Below are 25,580 nucleotides of genomic sequence, written 5' to 3'. Positions count from 1 at the left end.
GAGTTCCTAGGACATTTGCCATTGATTTCCATGGGAATAAAATCTACCTGTGAAACGTAGTACTTGATAGATTCCTTATAAATCACGTTTTTCCTCCACTTTTTTCAACAAACTGCTTTAAAAAACATTAAATACTTCCTTAATTCATATTGCTTTTACCGTACTCTTAGTACACAAACCTTTTCAAGCATATAAATTGGAAGCTTACATTTAAACAAATAAACATGATTTTTTCTTGATAAACAATATGCATTTTAAATATGTTCCATCATACCATGAAGTGTCTATAATAATAGTTCAGGTAATCCTACATCATGCTGCTGAAAGATTATCATAACAATAGTCTTATTATCAGTTTTGTTTATAAATTCACTCATTATTTAATTGAATTTCAAATACATATGATCAGAATACATGTGAATAAAGCTGACACCCAATTAAACCCATCCATGACTCCTGTCTTTTCTCTACTCTAGATCACAGCCTGACATAAAAAGAAATTATGAAAATCTAATACATCAAAATGATTTTGATCTACATAAATTTAATTTTTAAAGATAAAATATTTCCATATATTTAACTGAAAAAGGCTTTGATTGAAAAAGGCTTAATCTCTTAAACCTGGCCTGAAAGCTAAGCATATGTTCAAGCGCTTTGCTGAATAGGGACCATTATTTGCATTTGGCAATTACAATTAAATTGTATTTGACATGCCTACACTTGTTAATATATAAAAAATGCTGACTGTGCATAAAAATGAACACATGTGAAAAGGACTCAGCTTGAACATCATCTATCATTTACATCCCATGTCTAATAATACAGATTTTACTTACCATTAAGAGATTATTCTAAGTATATTGTATATTCTGATAAAAAATAATACAAATCTTATAGACTGAACAATTTTGAAGTTTTTCCAATAATGAAAAATACAATAAGATTACAAAGTAACAAAAACGTTAATTCTTTACAGAAATATGCACATTTGTTTTCTAAGTGTTTGTAATTGTAGAAGTAATAATAATTCCCTTAGAAATTATATGTAAGCCAAAAAGTCAGAAATATTTTGAGCCCATGTTATATCCCATTAATATTAGTACACTATCATTGCACCACTATAATAAAGCAGGATTTGTCTCTTAAATTTTAAAGCAACTAGAATATATAAATGAACTGTCATACAGAGTTCAAAATTCACATCAGATGAACTTGACCAATATTATCTTTTCTTTTTGTGTAAAGTAGAGATAATCCAGAACTAGAACACTAGATCTCCGTTCCTCCAAACATGGGGGAAGTTTGCATCGAGATGCAGATTCTGATCCTTTGCAATTTGAACCCAAGCACTAAATGTAAAGATCTCTTGAATTTGGGGTAGTTTATATTCAGGTCTCAATCCTATCTTGGTAATTTCAGGCCCATCTCTGCAGACAAAATATAAACAACACCGACACATGTAAAAGCTTATCAAGCAGCATGTACACTTCTCACCTAGAGAGTCTGGCAGTTGTTGTAACATATTTGATGACAATAGCAAATCTTCAAGTGCTTCACATCCGGATACATCCAAGTCAATAGTTTCTATCCTGTTTTTTGACATATCCAGGTACACCAGCTGCTTTAACTTCCCTATAGACTTAATGACATGGTATAAACAGGGTAAGATGAGCAGATACATATTTCATAGGAATCTCTAACGTTTAACATAATCATACAGTGATAACCAAGGCTTATCTTTTGCTGTCTGAACATCTTTTTAACCCAGCCTGCTGTTGGTTCAATAAAATAAATCTGATTTGAGAGCCTCCCTGTTCAGATAATGCAAAATGAAGGACCAACATGTGAGAAATTTGAAAACAATTGATGTTTTTTCTTAAAAGTATGTGATTATATAAAGCCTAATAAAAGGTGGTAATCAGCATAAAAATCCTCTAAACTTTGCTATAATTCTAGACATTTGGAAAATCAACTATTGCTTGCTTTTTGTTGTACCATGCTAATGAAGTGTGTACATTTTTTTAAAAAGCACAAATGGTTTTTGGTTCTTCAATTAGGTAGCAATCCTAGGGATTTTTACTCACACAATCAGTCCATACTTACTTGAGGGCATATCTTCCCTTAAAATGCTGCTGTTGCACCACTGTAGTGCTTCAGCGTTCGTATTTACTATATCAATGGCAGGGATTTTGCCATCACAGTAGTTAATCTATATCCTCAAGAGGTGGAAGCTAGGTTGACAGATGAATTATTTCATCAATCTAGCACTGTCTGCACTGGGGACAGGTGAGAGAGAAGAGGCCATCGATGATCAATTTGGTTAAGATAAGGAATTATGTAGTTTTCTAGGATCTCTCTCAAAATCTGTTTCACATTTAACCATTAGTAGCATAGACTGAAGTTAAGTACTTAATACTACAGTATCTAAAAAGCTATAATCCTAGTAAAAATGCCAGTTATAATTTTAAAGATGAATCTATTACAGCCACACCTGACAAATCAAATATAACATTTAGAAATGAAATGATTTTTGGTCTCGTTGGGTAGCATTGCATATTGTTCTTGATTGAAAAGTTCACTTGGAAAAATTAACAAACAGTGCTTGTGATTTTTCCTAAATTAATATGTATTAAACCTACAGCTAGAATAAGCATATTAAAAAAATAGACAGAGGTGAGCCTACAGTAGTGACAAAAGAACTTCACAGTTATCGAGAAATAATGCAGCATAGTAACATTAAAATTAATTATAGTGAGGTTGTAATCTACAGTAGTTATTTTCTTACTGCAAATTAAATGAGGGATATCAATACTCATGATTCAATGCATAAGCCAAAACAGCCACTGACTTGTCTCCTTTATGGACATCTGGTAAAGGACATGGGAGCTGCCAGTATTATTTTATGAATTATATATGTTCCACTTGCTTTTTTTTGTTTTGTTTTTGTGTTGTTTGCTTTATGATTACAAGTAGTTAATTCAAACATAGATTACATCCAGATATGCATGAAAGGGAATAATAGTGTCAGATTTATTACTATTAAAAGAGAACTTACATTTGGGTTATTAAATTGCAGATATTAAACATGGACATTTAAACAATTGTTAAAAAGAAATGATCAATTACTCCAGAGGTGAGCAAAAGCCTCTCAGCGGGTCGGATCTGACCTGCTTTAGGCTTTGATCCATCCCACGAGGCAATTAGAGGCCCTGCCTCCTAATTACAGGACCCACAGGGGAGAGGAGAAGGACCTCAGCCCGCTCCTCCACATCCCACGCTGCTGCTGGAGAGCAGGCAGCGCTGGGGCTCAGGTTCCTCAACAAGGCTGGCCTGAAGGTGCTGATACTGCAGCCCGGAGTTGGCCTAGGATGTGCCACTTCCGTGGCCATGCAGTCTGGGGCTGGCTCCAGAGGTTGGAAGTACCACTGTCACAGCACCTCCGGGGCTGGCCCCGGGCTACCTGACTGTGTCGCCTTTGGGGCGGCCCGAAACCATGGCAGCGGTGCCTCCGGCGCAGGCCTTGGAACGTGGCGCCTCCAGAGCAGCCCAGGGCCACATGACTTCAGTGCTTCTGGGGAGGCCCCAAACAGCAGCAGTGGTGCCTCTGGGGCAGCCCCACGCCACGTAGCCATGGCAGTGGCACCTCCGGGGCAGGCCCTGGTGTGAGTAGCCATGGCATTGGCACCTCCGCGATGGTCATGTGACTGCAGCACCCTGGTTTGGGGGCGGCCTGTAGCCACAGTGCCTCAGGGCCAGCCCTGGATCCTGTGGCTGCAGCAGTGGTGTCTCCAGCCTCCAGGATCACATGGCCATGGAAGCGGGGACTCCCTCCTGGGCAGCCGGGACAGCATGGCTACAGCCATTGCTGCAAGGGAGAACAAAGCCAGGTAAGGTTCCCCTTCATGTCCACACCCCCATACTCCAAACCCATCACTATCCCCCCTCCCCCAAGACCCAGCACCCCCAGCTTGCTCTGATACCCTTCCTTGTTCCTGCTCCCTCCATCTGGCCAGAAACTCTACTCCCAGCCTGCTTCTGCACCCCAGATACCTCCCAGATCCTGCACCCCATCCCTATCCTACTTGCTGGGAGCCCTGTCTTGCACACTGTACCCCTCCTTTTTGTCCCTACTCCAGAGCCTAAGGAGGTCCATAAAATCCACTAACTCCAGAACCCCGGAAAAGTAAATCTGGTCTATGGGAGACCCTGAACCTCAGTTTTCCCCTTCCCTTCCCCTCACCCCACGAGGTTGTGGCACCAGAGGAGTTTGGTGTCTCAATTGGGGCCACATCAGTGAGCGTTGGGGGGTTTTGGAGGAGTTTTTTTGGTTCTCATTTGTGTGGCCCCCAACTGATTTTTTTTGTGGGTCATTGACGACCAGACCCAAAAAGGATTCCCCACCCCTTCCATAAATAAAGAAAACATTGAAATCTTTGTTACTTTATCTAAAATGAAGTTTCATCAATTAACATAGAAAGTTAAAAATGCTTAATCTGTTTCATAATTTAAATTAAACTATTCTTACTAGCTGCAGCTGGTTCAGAAAACAAGGTCACCGTACCCAGCAGGGTAGTTCTTAACCTTGCCCCTTCTGCCCGAGGCCCTGCCCGTTCTGGGTCGGTCAGCAGCCACTTCTGAAATTTGTGAAGTGGCCCCCCTTCCAAAATTATTGCCCACCCCTGCCTTACTCAATTAATTTAAAGAAGTGGATTGTGTCCACAAAAGCTCAGGATACCATTTACATTTTTTGTTAGTCTCTGAGGGTGCATATTGGTCCTGCCTAGAGTAGGGGGCTGGACTTGATGACCTTCTGAGGTCTCTTCCAGCTCTATGATTCTATGATATACACAGCAGGGCTTAATGAAAAATAAACAATGCACATTGAGCTATGTCAGTTGCGTAGTTTATTTCAAAATAGCTTATTTTGAAATTGGAAGCATCTACACAGCACTTATTTCGAAATAGGGCACTCTTCCCCCAAACTTCCTTACTTCTCGTACAATGAGGGTTACAGGAGTCGGAGTAGGAAGGCCTCCGGCTTGGCAGTATTTCAACATTATTTTGAAATAACCACCTGCTGTGTAGACATGGACTAAGTTATTTTGAAATAACATTAGTTATTTCAAAATAATGTTGCTATGCAGACTTATCCTTAGATGCTGTCGGACCATTTGTTGTTTTTTATTTTTTTCAGTTACAAACTAATACGGCTATCCCTCTGAGACTTTAAATTATGGTATTAGAGAATAATTCTGAAAATATTATGATCAAGTAACTAAAAAAAAAAGCATCAGAGATAATAGGAACTCAGCAAACATTTGCCAGGTATTGTATGAAAAGAAACATTTGAGTTCAGGGCACATTTTAAGAGATTCAGTGCAGTGCATGTTTATGAGCACTGGAAGAGACAATTGATAGAAGAACACAAGGAGGAAAAAAATCTTGAATGGACAATTGTTATCCTGGGTGGATCAAAAGCCATCTACAAAGAGATTAGCAGAGATCGTACAGAATGGCTATTTTCCAACTTCCAGTAATGTAAATGCCACATAAAGAGAAGGGAGAATGAAGATGTGACTCACTTTTTAAGTTTTATCTCAGGCCATGCAGAACTACAGGAGGAGGAGGGGAAAATCAGGTGGGAAAAATGAATCTAAGAATTGTGGGGTACATAAAGGGGCAGCCCCTAAAGAACAAGCAAAGAATTAGGCAGAAACTGCTGGGAAGCAATCTGAAACCCTTTCAAGTAAGGCGGATATTTCTAGTTCTTGTTTTAAAAATCCCTTTTCTCTTTGTTCTTAGTGTTCAGTCACTGTGTTCACCATTGGTCACAGCTCCCAAAGGGAAAACTTGAGTTGCCGGATGCAGTCAAACCTGCTGATGAATCACTGGTGGTACCCAGGACACCGTAGTCCTGTCCATGGTGTAAGAGTAGGAAAACTGCAGGATTCCTCCCAAGCACAGGTTGATTGCGGAGGGAGGAGCACTTGGAGAGGCTAAGGATAAAGTGCAGAGAGTGCTGAACTATGATTGCTTCTTATTGGGTTTTTGTTCATTAATACATATTTTTACATATTATTCTGAAATATCTTGTTTCTGACAATGGCCAGTAATGGCTAAGGACTATGTAGGCCATTGGTCTAATCTGTTATGACAATTCTCATATTCCTAAGTATGTGAATGCATTACATGCACAAGTGGAAGAATAGTTCATTGAGTTTGGACATAATTTATCTTGACATAAACCTGTAGGTTATTAGTGAGTGTATCTAAAAATATAGACATGGTGTATTGCATTAGTTGCTGTTGTGAGTGATAATGTTGGTAAGTGGTAATGTTATGTTATATGATGGTTTCTGTAAGACTCCATTTTTTTAGGACAGACTCCATTTTGAAAGGTGCCTGATAATATCAGCATAAGTAGAGCTGGGTCAATCTGTCTACAACAGACAGATTTTCCCACCAGAAGCTCCTGAACATTCTTTTACCTCAGAAGTTGCATGCTGCAGAGCTGTCAATCATATGAACCACTGAGATAATAAAAGCCCCAAACCTGTCGGTCAGAGGGTCAGTCTCTCTCCCCTTCATTCCATCTGAGACCAAGTGAAGACAGTATGACTCCTCAGACAGCCTAGGCCTCTAGCACTGAGGAATTCCATCAGAGTTATAGTGAAGGAAGGAGCAGATACATCACAGGATCCACAGCCATCACCTATCTCTTTGCTGGGATCTCCTTGGTGTTCTTCCTGATGAGCTTCCAAATAGCGCAGCGGTTGAGGTTCCAGGCTTCATGCTGTTCTTCACTTCCATCAGCACCATAATATAAATGTCCTTATTGTCTGGGGTCTGTACTATCATTCTTTTCTTTTTTTTACCACCTGAGATAGTGTGGGTTCCAGACTTCATGCCTGATTAATAGTTCCAGTACTGTGTTTTAAGGTGTTATACTTTATGGGATGCTGGCTGTTTATTATTGATTGTTTAATAATTTCCCCCATTTTCCCTACTTATTGTTAATTATCCCTACTTATTGTTAACATATTTTAGTGTCTGTTTTTTTAAATTTACATTAATTGGGTAAGATCCTTGCTGGTGATAGATATGGTATTGTCCAGGAGACTTGCACTTCTGAGACAGGGACAACCCAGATTCAGGGTTTGCTTCATTTTTATAGTTGCCTTTGTCCCTGAGGTAACACTGCAAATTTGGTTTTGACGTAGAATTAAGTCTAAGCAGTGAGGTTATCTTCCTTATAGAGTCCTGTTAAGCACTAATGATCTCCCTATACATTAAGCAGTGGTGTCTGCTGCCTGGCTGTTGGAAAAAGTGTGTGCTCCTTTAATGGCTGCTACAGACCAGCTCAGCATGGGGACACTGGTCTATCTCCCCCAGGCGACCAGAAGAGAGGAGGCAATATAGATCTACACTAGTGTAGGAAAAGAGGAGGTTACTCTTGCAGTAACTGATGTTCTTTGAGATGAGCATCCCCATGGGTGCTGCACATTAAGTTAGTGCACCATTCCTGCGCTCATTCTCCCGAGTCTTCAAAGCAGTGTCCCTGGGGCCACACATGTGTGCTCCTCAAGCCTCGCAATCCTACTATGCAGGCATTGTGCATGTGTGAGCCCCCCCTTACTTCCTTCTCTACCCCAGAATGGTAGAGGCCCTAAAGGAGGCCAGAATTCCAAAGTAGAGGGGAGGGAGGGAGGGTAGTGGAGCACCCACGGGGACACTCATCTTGAAGAACGTCAGTTACTGCAAAGATGAAAAACCTCCTCTTCCTCTTCGAGAGATGTCCCTGTGGGTGCTCTACATCAGGTGACTGTAAAGCTATATCTCTCTAAGGAGGTAGGGACTTTGGATCTGACATAAATGCTGTAAATAGTATGCCTTAGGGAATTTGAGATTAAAAAAAGGTCCTTGAGAAAGTGTGTAGTGCCTTGCGAATGTATGTTCTGATGATCAAGTAGCAGCTGTGCAAATATGTGCTAAAGGGACCTTTCATAGAAATGCCTCTGAAGTAGACATGGCTATAGTTGAGTGTGTCCTTATACTGTCTGAGGAATTAGCACCTGATAAAGAGCAGCAAAGTCTTATAGAGTCCAAAATCCAGTGAGAGAGTCCCTGAGCTGGGATGGCTTGGCCTTTATTGTAATTCACTTTGGAGACAAACAGTCTAGGAGAGGACCTGAATGGTCTTGTATGTTGTATATAGAAAGAAAGTGCCCTACGTAAATTGAGAGCGTGCATGTTTGATTCAAATGAGTTAGCATCGGATTTTGGAAAAAATGTAGGTATAGGTGTAGGTTATTGTCTGATTCAAGTGACAAGACAATCGTACCTTTGGTAAAAACTTGGGATGAGTGCATAAAATCACCTTCTCTTTGAAAGGTGTAATTGAGAGTAGATGGCCATTGGCTCAAATGGGGGTCTTGTGAGAGTATTTAAAACCAGGTGGAGATCCCAACGATGTATTTTTGGGGTTACATCTGGATAAAGTGCTTTTAGGCCTCTGATGAACCTCATAGTGAGATGCTATGTAAATATTGAGGTATTGTCTATTTTGAGATGAAAAGTGGTTATAGCAGCAAGGAGTACCTTGATAGAACTCAACTCAAGACCAGCTTGTTTAAGGTGCAACAAATAGTCCAAAATTACAGGCAATAGAGATGTCGACAGGTTAGCATGATGTGCACACCATATTGAAAACCTTTTCCACTTCTAAAGGTATGTTTTATGAGTGCTTTGGGCTCTGCTGTGCAAGAGGATGAGTTGAGCCTGTTCAGAGCACTCTAAATATGGCATGGAAAACCATTGCACAGCCAAGCATTCAGATTCAGCATGTGGAGATTGGGATGGCTATTTGGACTTCCGGGCTGATAAAGGAGATCAAGGTTGGGGGCAGAGGAATTGGTTGTATGTAAGCCATTTTTAACAGAAAAGGGAACTAAGGATGCCGTGGCTAAAAAGGTGCTATCAAAATTTACTGTGCCTTGTCTGTCTGCACTTTGATCACAACCCAGTTGATGAGAGGTATGGGGGGAAAGTCATATAGGAGGTGAAGAGACCACTTGATCAGGAAGGTGTCCCTGAGAGAACTCTTCCCTATGCCAGCTCTGGAGCAAAACTGCAGACACTGTTTGTTGTTCTAGATAACAAAGAGGTCTATGCTGGGGTGACCCCATTGATGGAAAATTCACAAAAGGATAGCTGGGTTGAGCTGCAGCTCATGTTCAGTCGGCAGTGTCCGGCTTAGAGCGTAAGCGGTGGTTTTGAGGTGTCTAGGAAGGTGCACGGTAGTGATATATATGCCATATTTCAGGCACCAATTTCAAAGTGCGATTGTTTCTGTACACAGTGCATGTGATCAGGTTCTGCCCTGATGGTTTATATAAAACATTGCAACAACATTGTCTGTGTATAGTCTCACATGATTGTTGTTGATTAAAGGGAGAAATCATTTCCAGGCATATCTTACTGCCTACAGTTCTAGCAGATTGATGTGACCACATCTGTCTTTGTTGGACCACAACCTGTGAGCCGTGTGGTGCTGAAAGTGTGCATCCCATCCCATAAGGGATGCATCTGTCGTCATGGAAATAGATGGTTCTGCAGTAAGGAACAGACTGCGGGAGCACAGATTTTTCTGTCAACCGCCAGAGAAGAGACTTCTTTACTGAGAGTGAGACGATGAGGGACTTTGATAATGGGTGGATGTTGGGCTTGTAGTCTGTCCTGAGCCACTCCTGTAGACAAGTCATGTGCAAATGAACATTTCTGATCCTGAAGTTGCAAGTTGCAATATGACCCAATAATTGAAGGCAGTTGTGCGCTGTAATTTTGGGAGAGAACTGCAGTGTCCTGACCAAGTCCATGATTTTGTGAAAATGCTCCATAGGAAGGGAAGCAAGTGCCCATGTGTAGTCGAGGTAAGCACCTATGAACTAGATCTTTCTGAGTAGGAACCAAATTTGACTTGTTTTCATTTATCTGTAGACCAAGATGTTGGAAGACATGTCTTGTGATGGAGAGGATCAAGCATCAGATTTGGAGCATGCTTTGAGGAGACAGTCATTGAAATACAGAAATATAATTACAAATTGTTTCCACAGGTAAGCCGTAACAACTTGTAAATCAAGTGCTTGTAAATCAAGGGCAGGTCGCCGTCCTCCATATTTCTTCTCCATGATGGGAATAAAAACCTTTTCCCCTTACACTAATTGGCTCTGGTTATAAAAGGTGTTCAAGCTCCTGTTGGAGAAGATCCTTGTGAGAATGGTCCCTGAAACAGGACTGGTAGGGAGATTGGAAGGGGGTGTGGACATAAAGGGAATAGTACCCGAGCTTGATTATTTGTAGATGTTATTGGATGTTATCCTTTTCCAGTTGTTAAAATATGGCAGAAGACCATGCTGGAACAACTTAGATGGTATAGAAGGCCTTGGAATGGGAGAAAGATTTTCATGATCTTCAATGTAAGACTCAAATTTGCTTATTAGAAGGTTGCAATTGCTGAGAGCTGTTAGAAGGTTGGTGTCATCGTTGACCTCTGCCTCTTGAGCGGTTCTGTTGATGCTGCTGATGCCTGTTGTTTTTATGAGTATATTGAGGGTATCTAGGTCTAGGGTATGGCTGATACCTGTATTGTCTTCTTGTATTTGTAGGATTGTGGATACCACGAGTTTGAAGTGTTGTTCTAAAATCCTTCATGGAATGCAGCACTTCATTAGTGTTGGCTGCGAATAGTTTCTGTCTGTCAAATATCTTCTACAGTACACTGCATCTCTTGGAGGAAGGCTGCAGAATTGAACCATGAGGCCCTTCTCATGATTATGGTTATTGCAGTAGACCGAGCTGCTGTGTCGGTAGCATCTAGGGCAGTTTGGCGTGTGATCCTGGATATTGCACATCTCTCCATAATCACGGCTTTAAATTTCTGCTTCTTTGCCTAAGGGATAGCTGAAATAAAATAATTTAATCTTGACTAATTTCTATGGTATATTTACTGAGTACTGCTGCATAATTTGCCATTCAGAGTTGTAACGTGAATGACATGTAAACTTTTCGGCTGAAGAGAGCCAGCCTTTTGCTGTCACGATTCGATGGAGTTGATCTAAAGTGCTGTTGCTTAATCTTCTGCTGGGCTGTGTCCATTAACAAAGAATTAGGTGCAGGGTGGGTTAAAAGAAACTCTGATCCTTTTGGGGGAATGTAATATTTTTTGTCAGCCCGCTTGCATGTTAGAGTGGCCATTGCTGGTTCCATAGTGGCTGGATTAATAGGTAAAGTTATCTTAAAGTTATCTTAGAAGTGGCAGAGATTAATAAAATGTCACTCAACTCATGTTGGTCTTCTAACATTTCCTGTATGGGGATATTGGTTTTGGCAGATACATATTTTAAAAGATCTTGAAAATGTGAGAAATTGTCTGCTGTAGTGGGAGGAGGAGGCATCAGAGCTTTGTTTGGGGAATAGTAATAGAAATGTAGCCGTGTTAGCCTAGTCTAGCTGAAACAAAAAACAGGACTATGTAGCACTTTAAAGACTAACAATATGGGGAGGACGATTTGGTGGTAGCAGGTGATGTACCCGGTGAAGGATCAGATTGCTCCCCTTGTATTACATGTTGTATTACATGTTGAGGAGATGGGGATTGTGGTGGAAGGGACAGCGGAGGCACAGAAGGCCGCTTGCAGGATTTGTGGAGCTTCTGGCGAGGCTGCCATGGACTCCAATACTACCATTGCGGGTACGGAATGGGTGGTGGCATCCATGGGCTGTCATATCAGGCTGGCATGTTTCAGTGTCTGGAGTGTAGAGGATGAGTCTTTGCTGAGTAAATGGAATAGTCAGTGGGAGGGGAGTTGTTAGGAGAAAATGTCACATCTATCTCCTTGTCACAGTCACTAGAAAACCTCTCTGGCAATATATCTGGTTTCGTTGCCAGAGTACCAGGAGAAATGTCGGTGCCCAGGAAAGGTGAATTGAAAGTTGAAGAAACCAGGAAGTCTTTGTGTTGTGTATACTGCTGCGCTGATGTTGACAATGCTGTGGATGGTGACACCATTGCCACTTGTAGTGCTGGATTATGTCTCAGCACTGGGCAGCCAGGTGATGTAGTTGGTACTGTGGTGGTTCCTGAAGCAGTGCCAGAAGTTGCACTTGACACTAGTGCCAGATGCAGTGCCAGCAAAGTACGATTGGTAATGGTAGGTGCTGGCAAAGTAATGTTGGTGCCAGTAGATGCAAAGACATTCAAAGCAGGCAACTTAAAGCCTTTTTTTTATCCTTTTGAGCCTGGGACTTATTGGGTCTGAAGATGTTTTAGTGACTATTTAAGTAGAATCAGCTTGAGGCATAGATCTCTGTCATGCCGTGCTCTGGCCTTCAGTTTAGCACAGTAAAAGGGAGTTACTCACCTCGTGCAGTAACGAGTGTTCTTTGAGATGTGTGTCCCCGTGGATGCTCCACTCTTGTTGAAGGGTCACCCTGAGCCGCAGATCAGAGCTTTGTAGAGCAGTTTCCCGCATTGGGCCACGCATGCTCAGGAGGCGTCTCAAGCCCTTCCAGCTTCCTGCAGTGCGCGGCCCAACCTCCTCCCTTTTAGTTCATGTCTGCCCGAGTAATTTTGACTCCGAGCAGAGGGGAGGAAGGGAGGGTCGTGGAGCACCCACGGGGACACACATCTCAAAGAACACTCGTTACTGTACGAGGTGAGTAACTCCCTTTTCTTCTTCGAGTAGTTTCCCCATGGGTGCTCCACTCTAGGGGTATGTCTACACTACCCCGCTAGTTCGAACTAGCGGGGTAATGTATGCATACCAAACTTGCTAATGAAGCCCGGGATTTGAATTTCCCGGGCTTCATTAGCATAAAGCTGGCGCCGCCATTTTTAAAAGCCGGCTAGTGCAAACCCCGTGCCGCACGGCTACACGCGGCACGGGCTAGATAGTTCGAACTACGTAGCCATTCCGAACTATCTGTACTCCTCGTTCCACGATTTGGTGGTAGCAGGTGATGTATCCGGTGAAGGATCAGATTGCTCCCCTTGTATTACATGTTGTTATTGAGGAGATGGGGATTGTGGTGGAAGGGACAGCTGAGGCACAGAAGGGCGCTTGCAGGATTTGTGGAGCTTCTGGTGAGGAGTACAGATAGTTCGGAATGGCTACGTAGTTCGAACTATCTAGCCCGTGCCGCGTGTAGCCGCGCGGCACGGGGTTCGCACTAGCCGGCTTTTAAAAATGGCGGCGCCGGCTTTATGCTAATGAAGCCCGGAAAATTCAAATCCCGGGCTTCATTAGCAATTTCGGTATGCATACATTACCCCGCTAGTTCGAACTAGCGGGGTAGTGTAGACATACCCTAGGTGACTACAAAGCAGTATTCAATATATGGCTGGAGGGAGCCAGAGTCAGTGTTTGGCAGTGGTGGAGAGCACTGCTGAGTCATCCCTGAGTTGTGGAAGGATAGCATAATGTTTTGCAAAGGTATGGTCAGAAGACCATGTAGCTGCCTGGAAAATGTCTTTTAAGGGGACATTGCTCAGAAAGGCTGTAGAAGGAGCTGTCACTCAAGTGGAATGCGCTCATGGTGGACGCTGTAGTGGTCTATTACCCAGAGTGTGGCACTTAATTATGCATGTCGATATCCACTTCGAGATTCGTTGTGAAGATATTGGTGTCCCTTTGGATCGTTCAGCGATGGAGATAAAAAGTACGAAATGGTTTTGTTCTTTCTAGGAAGAAGGCCAGAGCCCTCCAGATGTCCAGAGTATGCAGGCTGGCGTCCTTCTGTGAAGAGTGTGGTTTTAGGAAAAAGGTAGGTAGCATGATCGGTTTGTTGAGATGGAATTCTGTACAGACCTTTGGCAAGAATGTCGGGTGGGGTCTAAGTATGACCTTATCCTTCATGAAAACTGTGTAAGAAGGTTCTGACATTAGTGCCCCAAGTTCGCTCACCCTCCTGACAGAGGTGATGGCTAAGAGGAAACAGACTTTCATAAAAAGAAAGAGAAGTGGTATTGTTGCCAATGGCTCTAAAGGAGGTCTGGTGAGGTAGTCAAGAACAAGATTTAGGTCCCATAAGGGCGGTGGGGCCTTATATGGTGGGTACACATTGTAGAGTCCCTTAAGGAATCTCTTCGTGATAGGATAGTTACAAATGGAAAAGCCGTCCTCTGAGGTATGAAATGCTGCTATTGTGGAGAGGTGTACTCTTGGGGTGTGTCTAGACTACATGCCTCCTTCGACGGAGGCATGTAGATTAGCCAGATCGGAAGAGGGAAATGAAGCCGCGATTAAAATAATCACGGCTTCATTTAAATTTAAATGGCTGCCCCGATCTGCCGATCAGCTGTTTGTCGGCAGATCGGGGGAGTCTGGACGCGATGCGCCGACAAAGAAGCCTTTCTTCATCGACACAGGTAAGCCTGGTTTCACGAGGCTTACCTGTGTCGATGAAGAAAGGCTTCTTTGTCGGGGCATCGCGTCCAGACTCCCCCGATCTGCCGACAAACAGCTGATCGGCAGATCGGGGCAGCCATTTAAATTTAAATGAAGCCGCGATTATTTTAATCGCGGCTTCATTTCCCTCTTCCGATCTGGCTAATCTACATGCCTCCGTCGAAGGAGGCATGTAGTCTAGACACACCCTTAGAGAGGAGATTGACAGCCCTGATGTTTTAAGGTCCAGAATGTAGGCTAGGATGGTATTTAGTGGGGAGACACGGGGTTCCACTTTGGCTCGCTGACACCAGTGACAGAATCGTGTCCATTTCTGCTGGTAGATATTTCGAGTAGACTACCTCCTGCTATGGAGGAGGATGTCTTTTACTCGCTGGGAACAGGAATCTTCCATCTCTAAGAACCAGAGAGAAGCCACGCCTGAAGATGTAGGGTACAGAGTTGTGGATGCAGTATCCTGCTGTCGTCCTGAGATAGTAGGTCTATCCGGTATAGTAGAGGATGGGGAGACTGGACCGCTAGCCTGTGAAGGTATGGGTACCAGGTTTGGCGAGAGCATGATGGGGCAATCAGGATGACTAGGGCTTTGTCTCTCAAGATCTTGTGTAGGACTCCTGGGACGAGCGGTATGGGGGGAAAGGCGTAGTGTAGGGGGCTGTCCATTTGATTAGGAAGGCATCCTCCAGAAAGTGTTTGCCAAGTCCCGCATGTGAGCAGAATTGGGGACATTTGGTGTTCTGGGTAGAAGCGAAGAGGTCTATAGATGGCCATCCCCGTTGGTGGAAAATTGAGTTTGTAACCTCTGTATGTAACTCCCATTCGTGGTCTAAGGTGAAGTTTTGACTGAGGGAGTCTGATTTGGTGTTGTTCACTCCGGGTAGGTAAGATGCTATAAGGGTGACTTGGTTTCGGATGCACGAGTTCCACAAATAGCCTCCGTGCGAATAGCCTCCGTGCATAGGGAGCGGGAGAGGGCTCCGCCCTGTCTGTTTATGTAGAACATCATGCAAATGTTGTCCGTTAGGATGCGGATTGTATGATTGGTGATGTCGGAGGCAAAGTGTGCACAGGCATTCCTTACTGCCCTCAATTCGAGGAGATTGATGTGTAAGAGTGTCTCATTTGGGGACCACCTGCCTTGAACTTCGCGACCGTCCATATGTGCCCCCCAGCCGAGCAGGGAAGGATCCGTGGTGATTTGGATAGTGGGTTTGATTTGTTGGAATGGAACCCCCGCTAGAAGATTGTTTGGTACTGTCCACCATCGTAAGGATGCAAGCACGTTTAGTGGGACAGTAAGCCTTTTGTTTCGAGGGTGTCGTGATGGGATGTAAATGGTTGCCACCCAGAGCTGAAAGCATTGAAAGTGCAGGCGAGCATGGTGGACTACGTAGGTGGTGGAAGCCATGTGTCCGATTAGTCGGAGGCATGTAAGTACTGTGGTGGTAGGAATTGTAAGCATCCTGCTTATAATTTCCTGTATAGTTGCAAAACGTTGCTGAGGTAGGTATGCTCGGGCTGTAACTGAGTCCAGGCGTGCGCCAGCGAACTCTATCTCTTGAACTGGGTGCAACGTTGATTTGTCTTTGTTGATTAGAAAACCTAGACGACTGAGGAGGGCTGTGGTTGTATGTATCATAGAGGTGGTTTTGGCATAGGAGGATCCCTTTAGAAGGCAGTCGTCTAGGTAGGGGAATATGATGACATTCTGCCATCTGAGATATGCAGCTACGATTGCTGGTACCTTCGAAAATACCCTCGGAGCTGATGAGAGACCGAAAAGGAGAACCTTGTACTGGAAGTGATCTGGTCCGAGCGCAAAGCGTAGGTTGCGTCTGTGGGAGGGATGGATGGTTATATGGAAATAGGCATCTTGGAGATCGAGGGCTGAGAAGCAGTCCCCTTGATCTAGTGCAGGAATGATTGCGGAGAGAGTGACCATCTTGAAATGCTGTTTCTTGAGAAACTTGTTCAGTTTGCGGAGGTCCAATATAGCTCTCCAACCCCCTGTTCTTTTCTCGGTTAAGCAATGGTTCGAGTAAAACCCTCTCCTGTGGAACTCTCGGGGTACCCTTTCTATAGTTCCAATGACGAGGAGCTGATCGATCTCTTGTTTTAGAAGGGTTTTGTGAGAGTGGTCCCTGAAGAGGGACGAGCTGGGGGAAGGGTAGGGAGAATAGAGGTAAATAGGATGGTATAGTCCATTCGAATTATCTCTAGAACCCAGTGGTTCGATGTTGTGGAATCCCATTGTGGAAGGAATGGCTGCAAATGGTGGGTGAATAGATGGCCATGTTGAACTGGTGCTAGATTGTAAGAGAGGTCTTGCAAGCCCTCGACCAAATCTTCAAATTTGCTGCTTAGATGGTTGGGTAGTTGGAGGGCGGGCCTGGTTGGGGTGCCTTCTGGGACCTCGCTGTCTTGGTCTGGTGTCTTCATAGGGCCTCTGTGGTCGACTGTATTGCCCATATCAGTATCGGTTGTATGAGTTATATGGGGTGTATCGTCTGCATTTGTAGGGCGGCGTGTACATACCCAACGTGTGAAGTGTGGACTTAGAATTTTTGTTGTTATGGAGGATTTCGTCCGTAGTAGCTGCAAATAACTTTTGCTTGCCAAATGGCAAGTCTTCCACTTTGGGCTGGAGTTCGTGGGAAACTCCAGACAACTGGACCCAAGAAGCTCTGAGCATCACCACCGCTGTAGCTGTAACTCGGGCTGAGGTGTCAGCAACATCCATTGCAGTTTGGAGAGTGGTGCGGGCGACCATATGGCCCTCATGGACTATTGCTTTCAAGATAGATCTTTTGGACTCAGGGAGACGTGGCATCAGTTCTCCCAGTTTTGAGTAATTGTCAAAGTCATGATTTGCTATGACAGCGGAGTAATTGGATATTCTGAGTTGTAGGGTGGAAGAGGAGTATATTTTCTTTCCAAAAGAGTCCAACTTTTTGTGGTCTTTGTCTGCGTTGCCCGTTCTGTATTGTAGGAGCTTTGCACATTGTTGTGCTGAGTCTACGACTAATGAATTAGGTTGTGGGTGCGTGAAGAGAAAGTCGTTGTCTTTTGAGGGAACAAAGTACTTTCTGTCAATTTTTTTATTAGTTGGTTGAATGGATGCGGGTGTCTTCCACAAGTCTTCCGAGATCTCCATGATTGCCTTATCTATTGGCAGGGCAATCTTGCTATGTAATGTAGATGTAGATTTTGTAGTAGTTGGTATTGTTTCTTTTGCACCTCTTGCAGGGAGATGTGCTGGCTTGTCGCTACTCTCTTGAATAGTTCCTGGAAATGTTTTAGATTGTCAGTTGCTACAGTGTCTGATGGTACCACGGAGTCATCCGGTTGTGCACTGAGGGTATCAGAGTGTGTGACATTTACTGAATGAATGTCTGATTCATTGTCCGAAATCTGTTCCACCTCTTCCTTCGACAGGCTTGCTGGTGATAGAGGTTGTGGTCGAGGCAAGCTTCTCCGGGATGGAGTGGAGCGAGCTGGGGAGCGGTGTCTGTATGGCTCCCAGTGATCCCAGGGCCCCCATTGTGGTGGATAAGGCGGGGGTGGGTAAGGCCAGTATGGGTGCCATGGGCTCTGCTGTGGTGGAGCCCTGTAATGGTTGGAGCGAGACTTCCTAGGCGATGCATGCCGCGAGGAATACACCATGTGATGGTCATCATCAGGAAGGGGAGCGTCTTGAAGGGACAAAGGTGATATAGACCTGGGAGGGGACTGTTTTGATGGAGACCTCCCAGGTGAGTAAGACGTGGAAGGCAGGCATGGATACTGATGCCTGCTATGAGTGTCAGTTTCCTGCTGCGGCTGCTCCATAGCAGCCTCATCTGGATGCTTATCTGTTTGTGCTGTAGGCACCAGTGCAGCGTCATGCTGCTTAGTTGTAGCTGGTGCCGGCTTAGCAGGATGAAGGTTCTTGTGCTGCGGTGCCGTAGCTTTAATCGGTACTGTAGCTTTAAGCGGTGCCAGTGCTTTTGGCAGCGCTGGGGCTGGAAGCGGTGCCGTGGTATGAAGCAGCACCGCGGTTTGAAGCGGCGCCGGCTTTTCCTGCCGGGCTGACTGCCTGGAGCACTCCGGGGACGGCTCTGAGGTTGCGCGCATCGGTCACGGTGCGGAGTGTGAGGATCGTCCTCCTGCCTTAGTGGCAGGGGTCCTCATAGTGTGCTGTGCCTCTCCCCTGCGTTTTGGGGAGGAGGAAGCTGGAAGAGAGTGGGATGAAGAGGCTCTCTGTCTTGGCTTGCTCTTGGAGGTAGGGGGGGGCTCCTGCCACGCTGTTGCCTGTCCCTCGGTAGGCTGAAACGCCTTTTCAAATAAGAGCATTCTCAAGCGGAGCTCACGGTCTTTCCTGGCTATCGCTGTGAGTCAATTACAATGAGTGCAGCTGTGGGGAGAGTGAGTTTCCCCCAGGCAGCGAATGCACTTTGAATGGCCATCTGAAGCAGGCATAGGCTTGTAGCACTGGTCACATTTTTTAAACCCTGAGTAGCCGGATATGGCCAGTTTCCTCCTCCTTCTCCTCACTCTGTTGTTTGCTTTTCGTTGTCTTATTTATTTTTCTCCGTTGTTATCGGTGTTGTGGTTTGTCTCTTTTCTTTTCTTTTTTTTTTAACTAGCCGGGAGAACTCCGGTTCACCAGGTCCCTGGTTTATTCTTATTACTAGTTGGGTTTTTTTTGTAAGAAAGAAGGGAAAACTAACTTGGAATACAAGAGGGGAAACGACTGTGCCTAAACTAACTAGTGGGGAAGTAGTCAGGAAGTCTGACAGGGAGCTCCTGTTTGCTCCGTCCGCTGATGAGGGCAGGAAGGGTACGTCTAGACTACAGGCTTCTGTCGACAGAAGTTCTGTCGACAGATACTGTCGACAAAACTTCTGTCGACAAAGCGTGTCCAGACTACATTGAGTTCTGTCGACAAAGCAAGCTGCTTTTGTCGACATGGTAGTCTGGACGCAAAGGACAATTTCCATTCAATAAATCCTTCTGTCGACAGAAACTCTGTCGACAGAAGGTGTTATTCCTCGTAAAATGAGGTTTACATACGTCGACAAAACTGCTGAGTTCTGTCGACGTTATGTCGACAGAACTCAGCGGTAGTGTGGACGCAGGTATAGTTTTGTCGACAAAAGTCCACTTTTGTCGACAAAACTCTGTAGTCTAGACACACCCTTAAAGAGTAACTGAAAGGGAGGGGGTTGGGCTGCATGCTGCAGGAGGCGGGAAGAGCTCGAGACGCCTCCTGAGCATGCGTGGCCCAACAGGGGAAACTGCTTTACAAAGCTCCAATCTGCAGCTCAGGGCAACCCTTCACCTACAGTGGAGCACCCACAGGGACACTACTCGAAGAAGAAGGACATTTTTGTGAAACGTATGCCTCACCAAGGCAGTAGACATATTAAGCATGTTTGTCAAAGATGGTAATAGGATCCTTACATGAGGAACAGCACTTAAAGCTGGGTGAGGCATGGCAAAGAGTACCACTATATAACTATAACTAAAGAACTTGGAAGAATTTTTTTTAACTAGAATGAAGACCAGTTAAAAAGGGAAAACTAGCTAACTACAGGTAAGAACTGTATAAACTGGGTTTACTTATCTAAAATGTGAGATGAGGTAGGGAACACTGCCAATCTCCATCTGTGATCAAAGGCAGAAGAGAAGGAATTGAGGGTAGAGGAGCCTTACGCATGCGCAACACCTGCACAGTAGGAGCGTGGGGCTAGAGGCGCGTGCATGTGCGGCTCTAAGGACATTGTTGTGAAGACTGGAGAATGGGCTCGGTGGGGGTGCACTGACCTGATGTGGAGCATGTTGGGGAAATCTCTTGAAGAAGAAGCAATCTTGTACCTGGAACAGCACCTTCCACTTCCTGTGGAAGTGGTGAAATACCAGATTTTGTTGGATCCATGGTGTGCACTGCTCTAGTAACTCCTTTCTGAGAAGTCTAGGAAGGAATTTTCCCTTCATCACCAGAATGACCCAAGTGGGAAACATTTTTTCCACCTTTCCCATGCAGCAGGGGTGAGGAACCTCAGACCCAGGGGCTGGATGCAGCCCCCAGCTTGCCTGGATCCAGCCCCTGAGGCTCTGGGCCCCACCCCCCCAGCATAGGGGAGCCTGGGCTGGTGCTACATCCTCCTGCTGTCCCTCTGGGGGCTGGAGTGTACAAAATCTACTAGGCTTGGCCCTCCCTAGGCTCTGGTGTGCAAGGGAAATGTGGGGAGGGTCTTTCTCCTTCTCAGTCAGGGGCCACAGTGAGGGTGTTTTCCCTACTTCTCACTTGAGTGCAGATCCTGATTGATTTTTCTGTAGGTCAGTGGCCCCTGACCCAAAAAAGGTTCCCACCCCTGCCATACAGGTTCAGGGAGAAGGGCTAAGGCGGGGGAAAACATGAAATGGGAGTTAAGCTATGATGTCACAACTCATTATGTAAACATGTACTGTGTACGGAAGGGATACAGTGACTAAATAAAATGGATTGGAAAAGATTTAAAGAATTACTCTTTAAAGGAGCAGAAATGAGTGGACTCAGGGAGCTAAAGACCTCCTCCTCGATAACTCCCACTTAACATTCATGCTGGGGGGTTAGGGTGTGAGGGCTGGATGGTAAGGTCCCAGCAGTGGGTTGGCTGGGGATCCAGATGGGTGAGCGGGAGGAAACCACCTCAGTATTGAATTAATTATGCAATTACCTGCATTATACACCTTCATCTGCTGGATGCTCACAGACATTTAATAATTAAGTTGCAGCCTAAATAAACCACATTCAGTGTTTCCTGTCTTATTGCTAAGTAACTCAGCTTTATAATTGGCCAGCTGTTCCTAGGATTGTTAGGCCAAGTAAAGAATTGGGGGCAGCCATTCATCTCTGGGGTACCATCATCACTCCTCACTGTCTCTGGCCTTGTCTATACTTATGGGAAGATCAACACTCTGGAGATTTATCTTCTGGGGTTTAATTTAACATATCTACTAGAGACCCGCTATCTTAAATTGAATTTATCGTGTAGTGTAGGCCTAGCCTATCACACAGCAACCCCAACTGAACCATTAAAATTGCTAGAGACTTCAGTTACATTTACCTCTCAGAGCTGTTGCAGTGAGAGAGAGATGGACTGGTGTGAGATTAAGAGTAGAAAATATTGTGGAAATCCGTGTCTCCATTCCGGCTTTAAGTTCTATTTTAGAGCTGTCTGCTGAGATTTTCTTCTCTGCACATACCATTCAATATCCCAGGATGAAACACAATTGAGAATGAAACTTCATTCCTCTCACTGGAACATCTACAACATGTAACCAGTCTGACACAACCCCTCCTCCCTTTCCACTGGCATCTAGCTGATCGGACATATTCCTCTGCTTTCTCCTTTTCCCTTGACCCTGCCTCTCTTAAGTACAATTTATGTTAAGTCCTTATGCCTTTGGTATATTAACCCATAGTATTTACATTAGGTTCTTTTAGTATATCAAGAAGTATACTTTATGGCAGATTTCGGATTACTTACAGCCATAAAGTTGAATTTTACCTAGAAACCATCTTGTTCATGAATATGTATGTAACCTGTGGAATGTGTGTGAGGTGTGACTGAGAAATATCCAACCAGAAGGGCAGTTTAGGATCCATGACCTTTTAAGGCATACAAAGGTCCTGAAAGTAGATAAATTAACTGACAAGCAGTCAGGAAGATCATCTCCTTTTGGAAGGGATGTAACAGCATGTGAAACCTGGGACTGAATCAGAAGTAGTAGCCCTCCTGTGGATCCAAGGGACTCAAGGGATAGCCATGAGCCTCGTGGTCAGTCTCGGGGAAGCTGATACCTGGCCAGCTCAAGCTACCTGTGAAATTGGAAGTTACCTACTCCATGTCTGCAGCCTACCTTCAACTGTTAGTATGAATGCGATGTGTGTATATTACCTTATCCTTAAGAATCTGTATTAATAAATTACCTTTAGTGCTGCTTCAGCACACCCTTTGTTTGGGTTATTTCCTTGGCTGGTCCAGGGACTGGTAACTCAACACACTGCATCCATTGTGCTCCTGCTAGTCATATTGCACCTGAAAAAGGCTATCTGAGAAGAGACTGAGATCTGCAGGTACTGAATAGACCAGTGGTGTGAGGATTTTTCTGTCTATGAGTACAAATTGATAGGGCTTAATGGGCACAGTGTTTGAATAAGAAACGTGCAAGCAAACTTTGGTTCTCTATATAAAGTGTCTGTGCCCCAACAACAAGGCTTAGAGTGAACGATGAAGTAATTCAGGCATCAGATTATACACAGCTCATGAATGAGCCTTCTTCTACATCAGGATGTGTGAAGAACTCTGTGAACATATACTGAAGTTTCCCATGAAATAATCCACAAGTGTCTGACCACTAAAAATGCCAGTTGGGCTAGGAGGAATAAGAACTTGTTCGGCAGAAGAGGCAACATGGAAGACCTACTGAGGTATTTCAGTAGTAACTAAAGAGAGGGGATTTTCACTCTGACAGCCAGCCTCTGGGGTAGCGCAACCCACAGTGCTAGCCAAGCTTTCATGGCCATCTGTCACAGAAGTTATTTTCAGCCTAATCAAGTCCAGATGTATCAACATTCATTTTCCTTCCATCTGACAATAAACACAGAGGCTGTGTCTACATTGGTGCGATCTTGTGCAAAAGCAGTTGCTTTTGGGCAAAAACTTGCTGCCAGTATACACTGGCCGCGAGTTCTTGCACAAGTACACTGACGTTCTAATGTATGAAATCAGTGCTTCTTGCGCAAGAACTCTGATGCTCCCGCTTAGGAATAAGCCCTCTTGCTCAACGGTTCTTGTGCAAGAGGCCAGTGTAGACAGGCAACATGAATTTCTTGTGCAAGAAAGCCCTATGGTTAAAGTGGCCATCAGAGCTTTCTTGCGCAAGAGAGCATCTACACTGGCATGGATGCTCTTGCGCAAAAGCACATCTCTTGTGCAAATGCACATGCTAGTATAGAGGCTCTCTTCTGGAAGAGTTTTTGCACAAGAACTCTTCCGCAAAAGTGTTCTTGCACAAGATCGTGCCAGTGTAGACGTAGCCATATAGTTTAAGAAAATAACAATTTACAAACTCACGATAAAAAAAAAACCTAATAAAGTGGAAATTTCCATACGTTAAAACAAGATTCAATAGAATTATACAATGCTAAAATAGAGCAGTATTTCCTCATTTCAAGATGAGTGTGCAATAATGCAACATTTTAAAATGTCTTGTTTTATTTCACAGCACATTCTAAATACTGAGATCTCTATCTATTACTAAATTAAAATAATCTGTGTGCACACAAATAATTATTCATTATAACTTAAAAGAAAATAATTGCATAATATAAATGTCCATACCCCAGGTAGAATCTGAAGTGAATTATTGTCCATCCATAATTCTTTCAGGTTTTGTATTTGTTCCAGAACCTCAGGCTAGCCAGAAAGAAAAAAAAACAAACAAAAAAAAACAGTGCAATCGACACACTCATTAATTCTGTATTTGTTCAAATGGTTTCCCTGTCTCTCTTCCTTCTGTATAAATATATTAATTATCAATATCAGGCTTTCAGAAATAAAATTAATTAAGCAGTACAGTTCTTTAATGTATATACAATATTTTTGTCAAATGGTATATGAAATCTCAGAAAGCTCTCTAGTAGAAATGGATGCAAAGGCCTTAGAAGTCTTTGATGCAATTAGTGTAGTATCATCTGTCAAAATGTAACTTCTGAATGAACCAAGGAATAGAAATCAGCACTGTGGAACTTCAAGATAGATGTGTTGACTTGAAAGACTAGGGTTGGTTTGAAGAGTAGGTTAAATTTTAATTTTAGCATAATATAAAGTGTTAATAGTGACGGTAACACAGCATTGTATGCTTGCTGAGCTACTGAAGCAACTAATACACTTCTAAATTATCTATATCTCCCAAATCCTCATTCACTGTAGTTCACATACACCTTATTCTCAGTAGTTGGTATATACCAATCTATCCAGTTAAAATTAAAGTCAGACTCTAAAGCAGAGAAAAAGAGCAGCTTTAAAGCAATAATTTTTAGGGTCCACTTTTTTCAAGACTAGAAATCTTTAGTGATAGCAAGATCTTCTCCCTAGTATCATATGTCAGGTGTGCTTCAGCTTTTAAGTCAAATTTCTGCTTCTGAAAAAAACTCCAAAAACCAACTTTATTAGGAAGCTTCAAATACTTGCATCATGTAAGATTGGGCAAACTTTCATTAATGAAACTGATATTAATTTCATTGGCTTAATATTTTCTATTATAGTGGAAACTGGACTATTAAAATAGAACATTTGTCTATTGGTAGTACTGATTTTAGTACATATTTGCAGTGAATTTTTGCTTTTTTGTAAACATCTTCCATAAAGAAAAACTAAAAAGAAATATTTGGCCTAGTTGAATGTGATAATGGAATATTTTGTTTAGTTGACCAGAGCAGAAATGCTTGACTGCATTTCCCCATCAGTGCCTTAGGAAAGTTGTTATTTAAAGTCCCATTCTCTCCTATTAACCAGTGTCACAAGACAGGGCTTCCTCTCCAGCTTTCAAAGACTTACAATTACCCCTGCAGTCTTATTTTTAGGCTGACTTTTATTGTCTATACTTAAACAAGCAACCAACCAAAACCAGTTTCTCAGCTCACTCTTTGCATCTCAAGTTTTCAGTGCCTCCCTGCCCAGGGCACTCTGGCACTCCTGCTTCCAGCACCTTCTCTGACTCACTCTCCTTCAGTAGTTCTTTCTCATGACCAGAATTTGCAATCAGTAAAAAAATTTTAAATTACAACTTTTTTGTTCCAATTTGGGACAAAAACAAAAATCAAAACATTGCAATTTCCTGTGTGATAACAATTCTGAATTTTGCTCAGTTCTAGTACTATGCAGCTTATTTGCTAAATATAGATCTTTGGGGAGAGGAGTATCAATGAATTTTCCTTAACAGACTGGTTTTTGCAAATGTTTTTACACACATATTTCAAACTATGTATTAATATTAATTTGATTTGTGATGTAAAAACTGTTTAAAAGATTTGAATCCATATTTTTTACATCTGGAACTCAGAGAGAAAGACTTGTACAACCC

General features: G+C 43.5%; 1 protein-coding gene across 1 annotated transcript in view; it reads right to left on the bottom strand.

Moving 5' to 3' along the window:
• The window catches only part of LRRC7 (leucine rich repeat containing 7), a 399,545-nt gene that overhangs the window by 130,455 nt on the left and 243,510 nt on the right, over positions 1 to 25,580 (bottom strand). The window contains exons 9-10 of the mRNA XM_075936231.1: positions 23,837 to 23,911; positions 1,495 to 1,639 (exon numbers count right to left, since the gene is read on the bottom strand). Of these exons, the coding sequence (XP_075792346.1) occupies positions 1,495 to 1,639; positions 23,837 to 23,911 (220 nt within the window). The remainder of the gene's footprint in view (positions 1 to 1,494; positions 1,640 to 23,836; positions 23,912 to 25,580) is intronic.

Source organism: Pelodiscus sinensis, chromosome 9 (genome assembly GCF_049634645.1).
Source record: "Pelodiscus sinensis isolate JC-2024 chromosome 9, ASM4963464v1, whole genome shotgun sequence".
Classification (NCBI taxonomy): Eukaryota; Metazoa; Chordata; order Testudines; family Trionychidae; genus Pelodiscus; species Pelodiscus sinensis.
The sequence above is the reverse complement of the archived record's forward strand: the minus strand, read 5'-3'. Positions and strand labels throughout refer to the sequence as shown.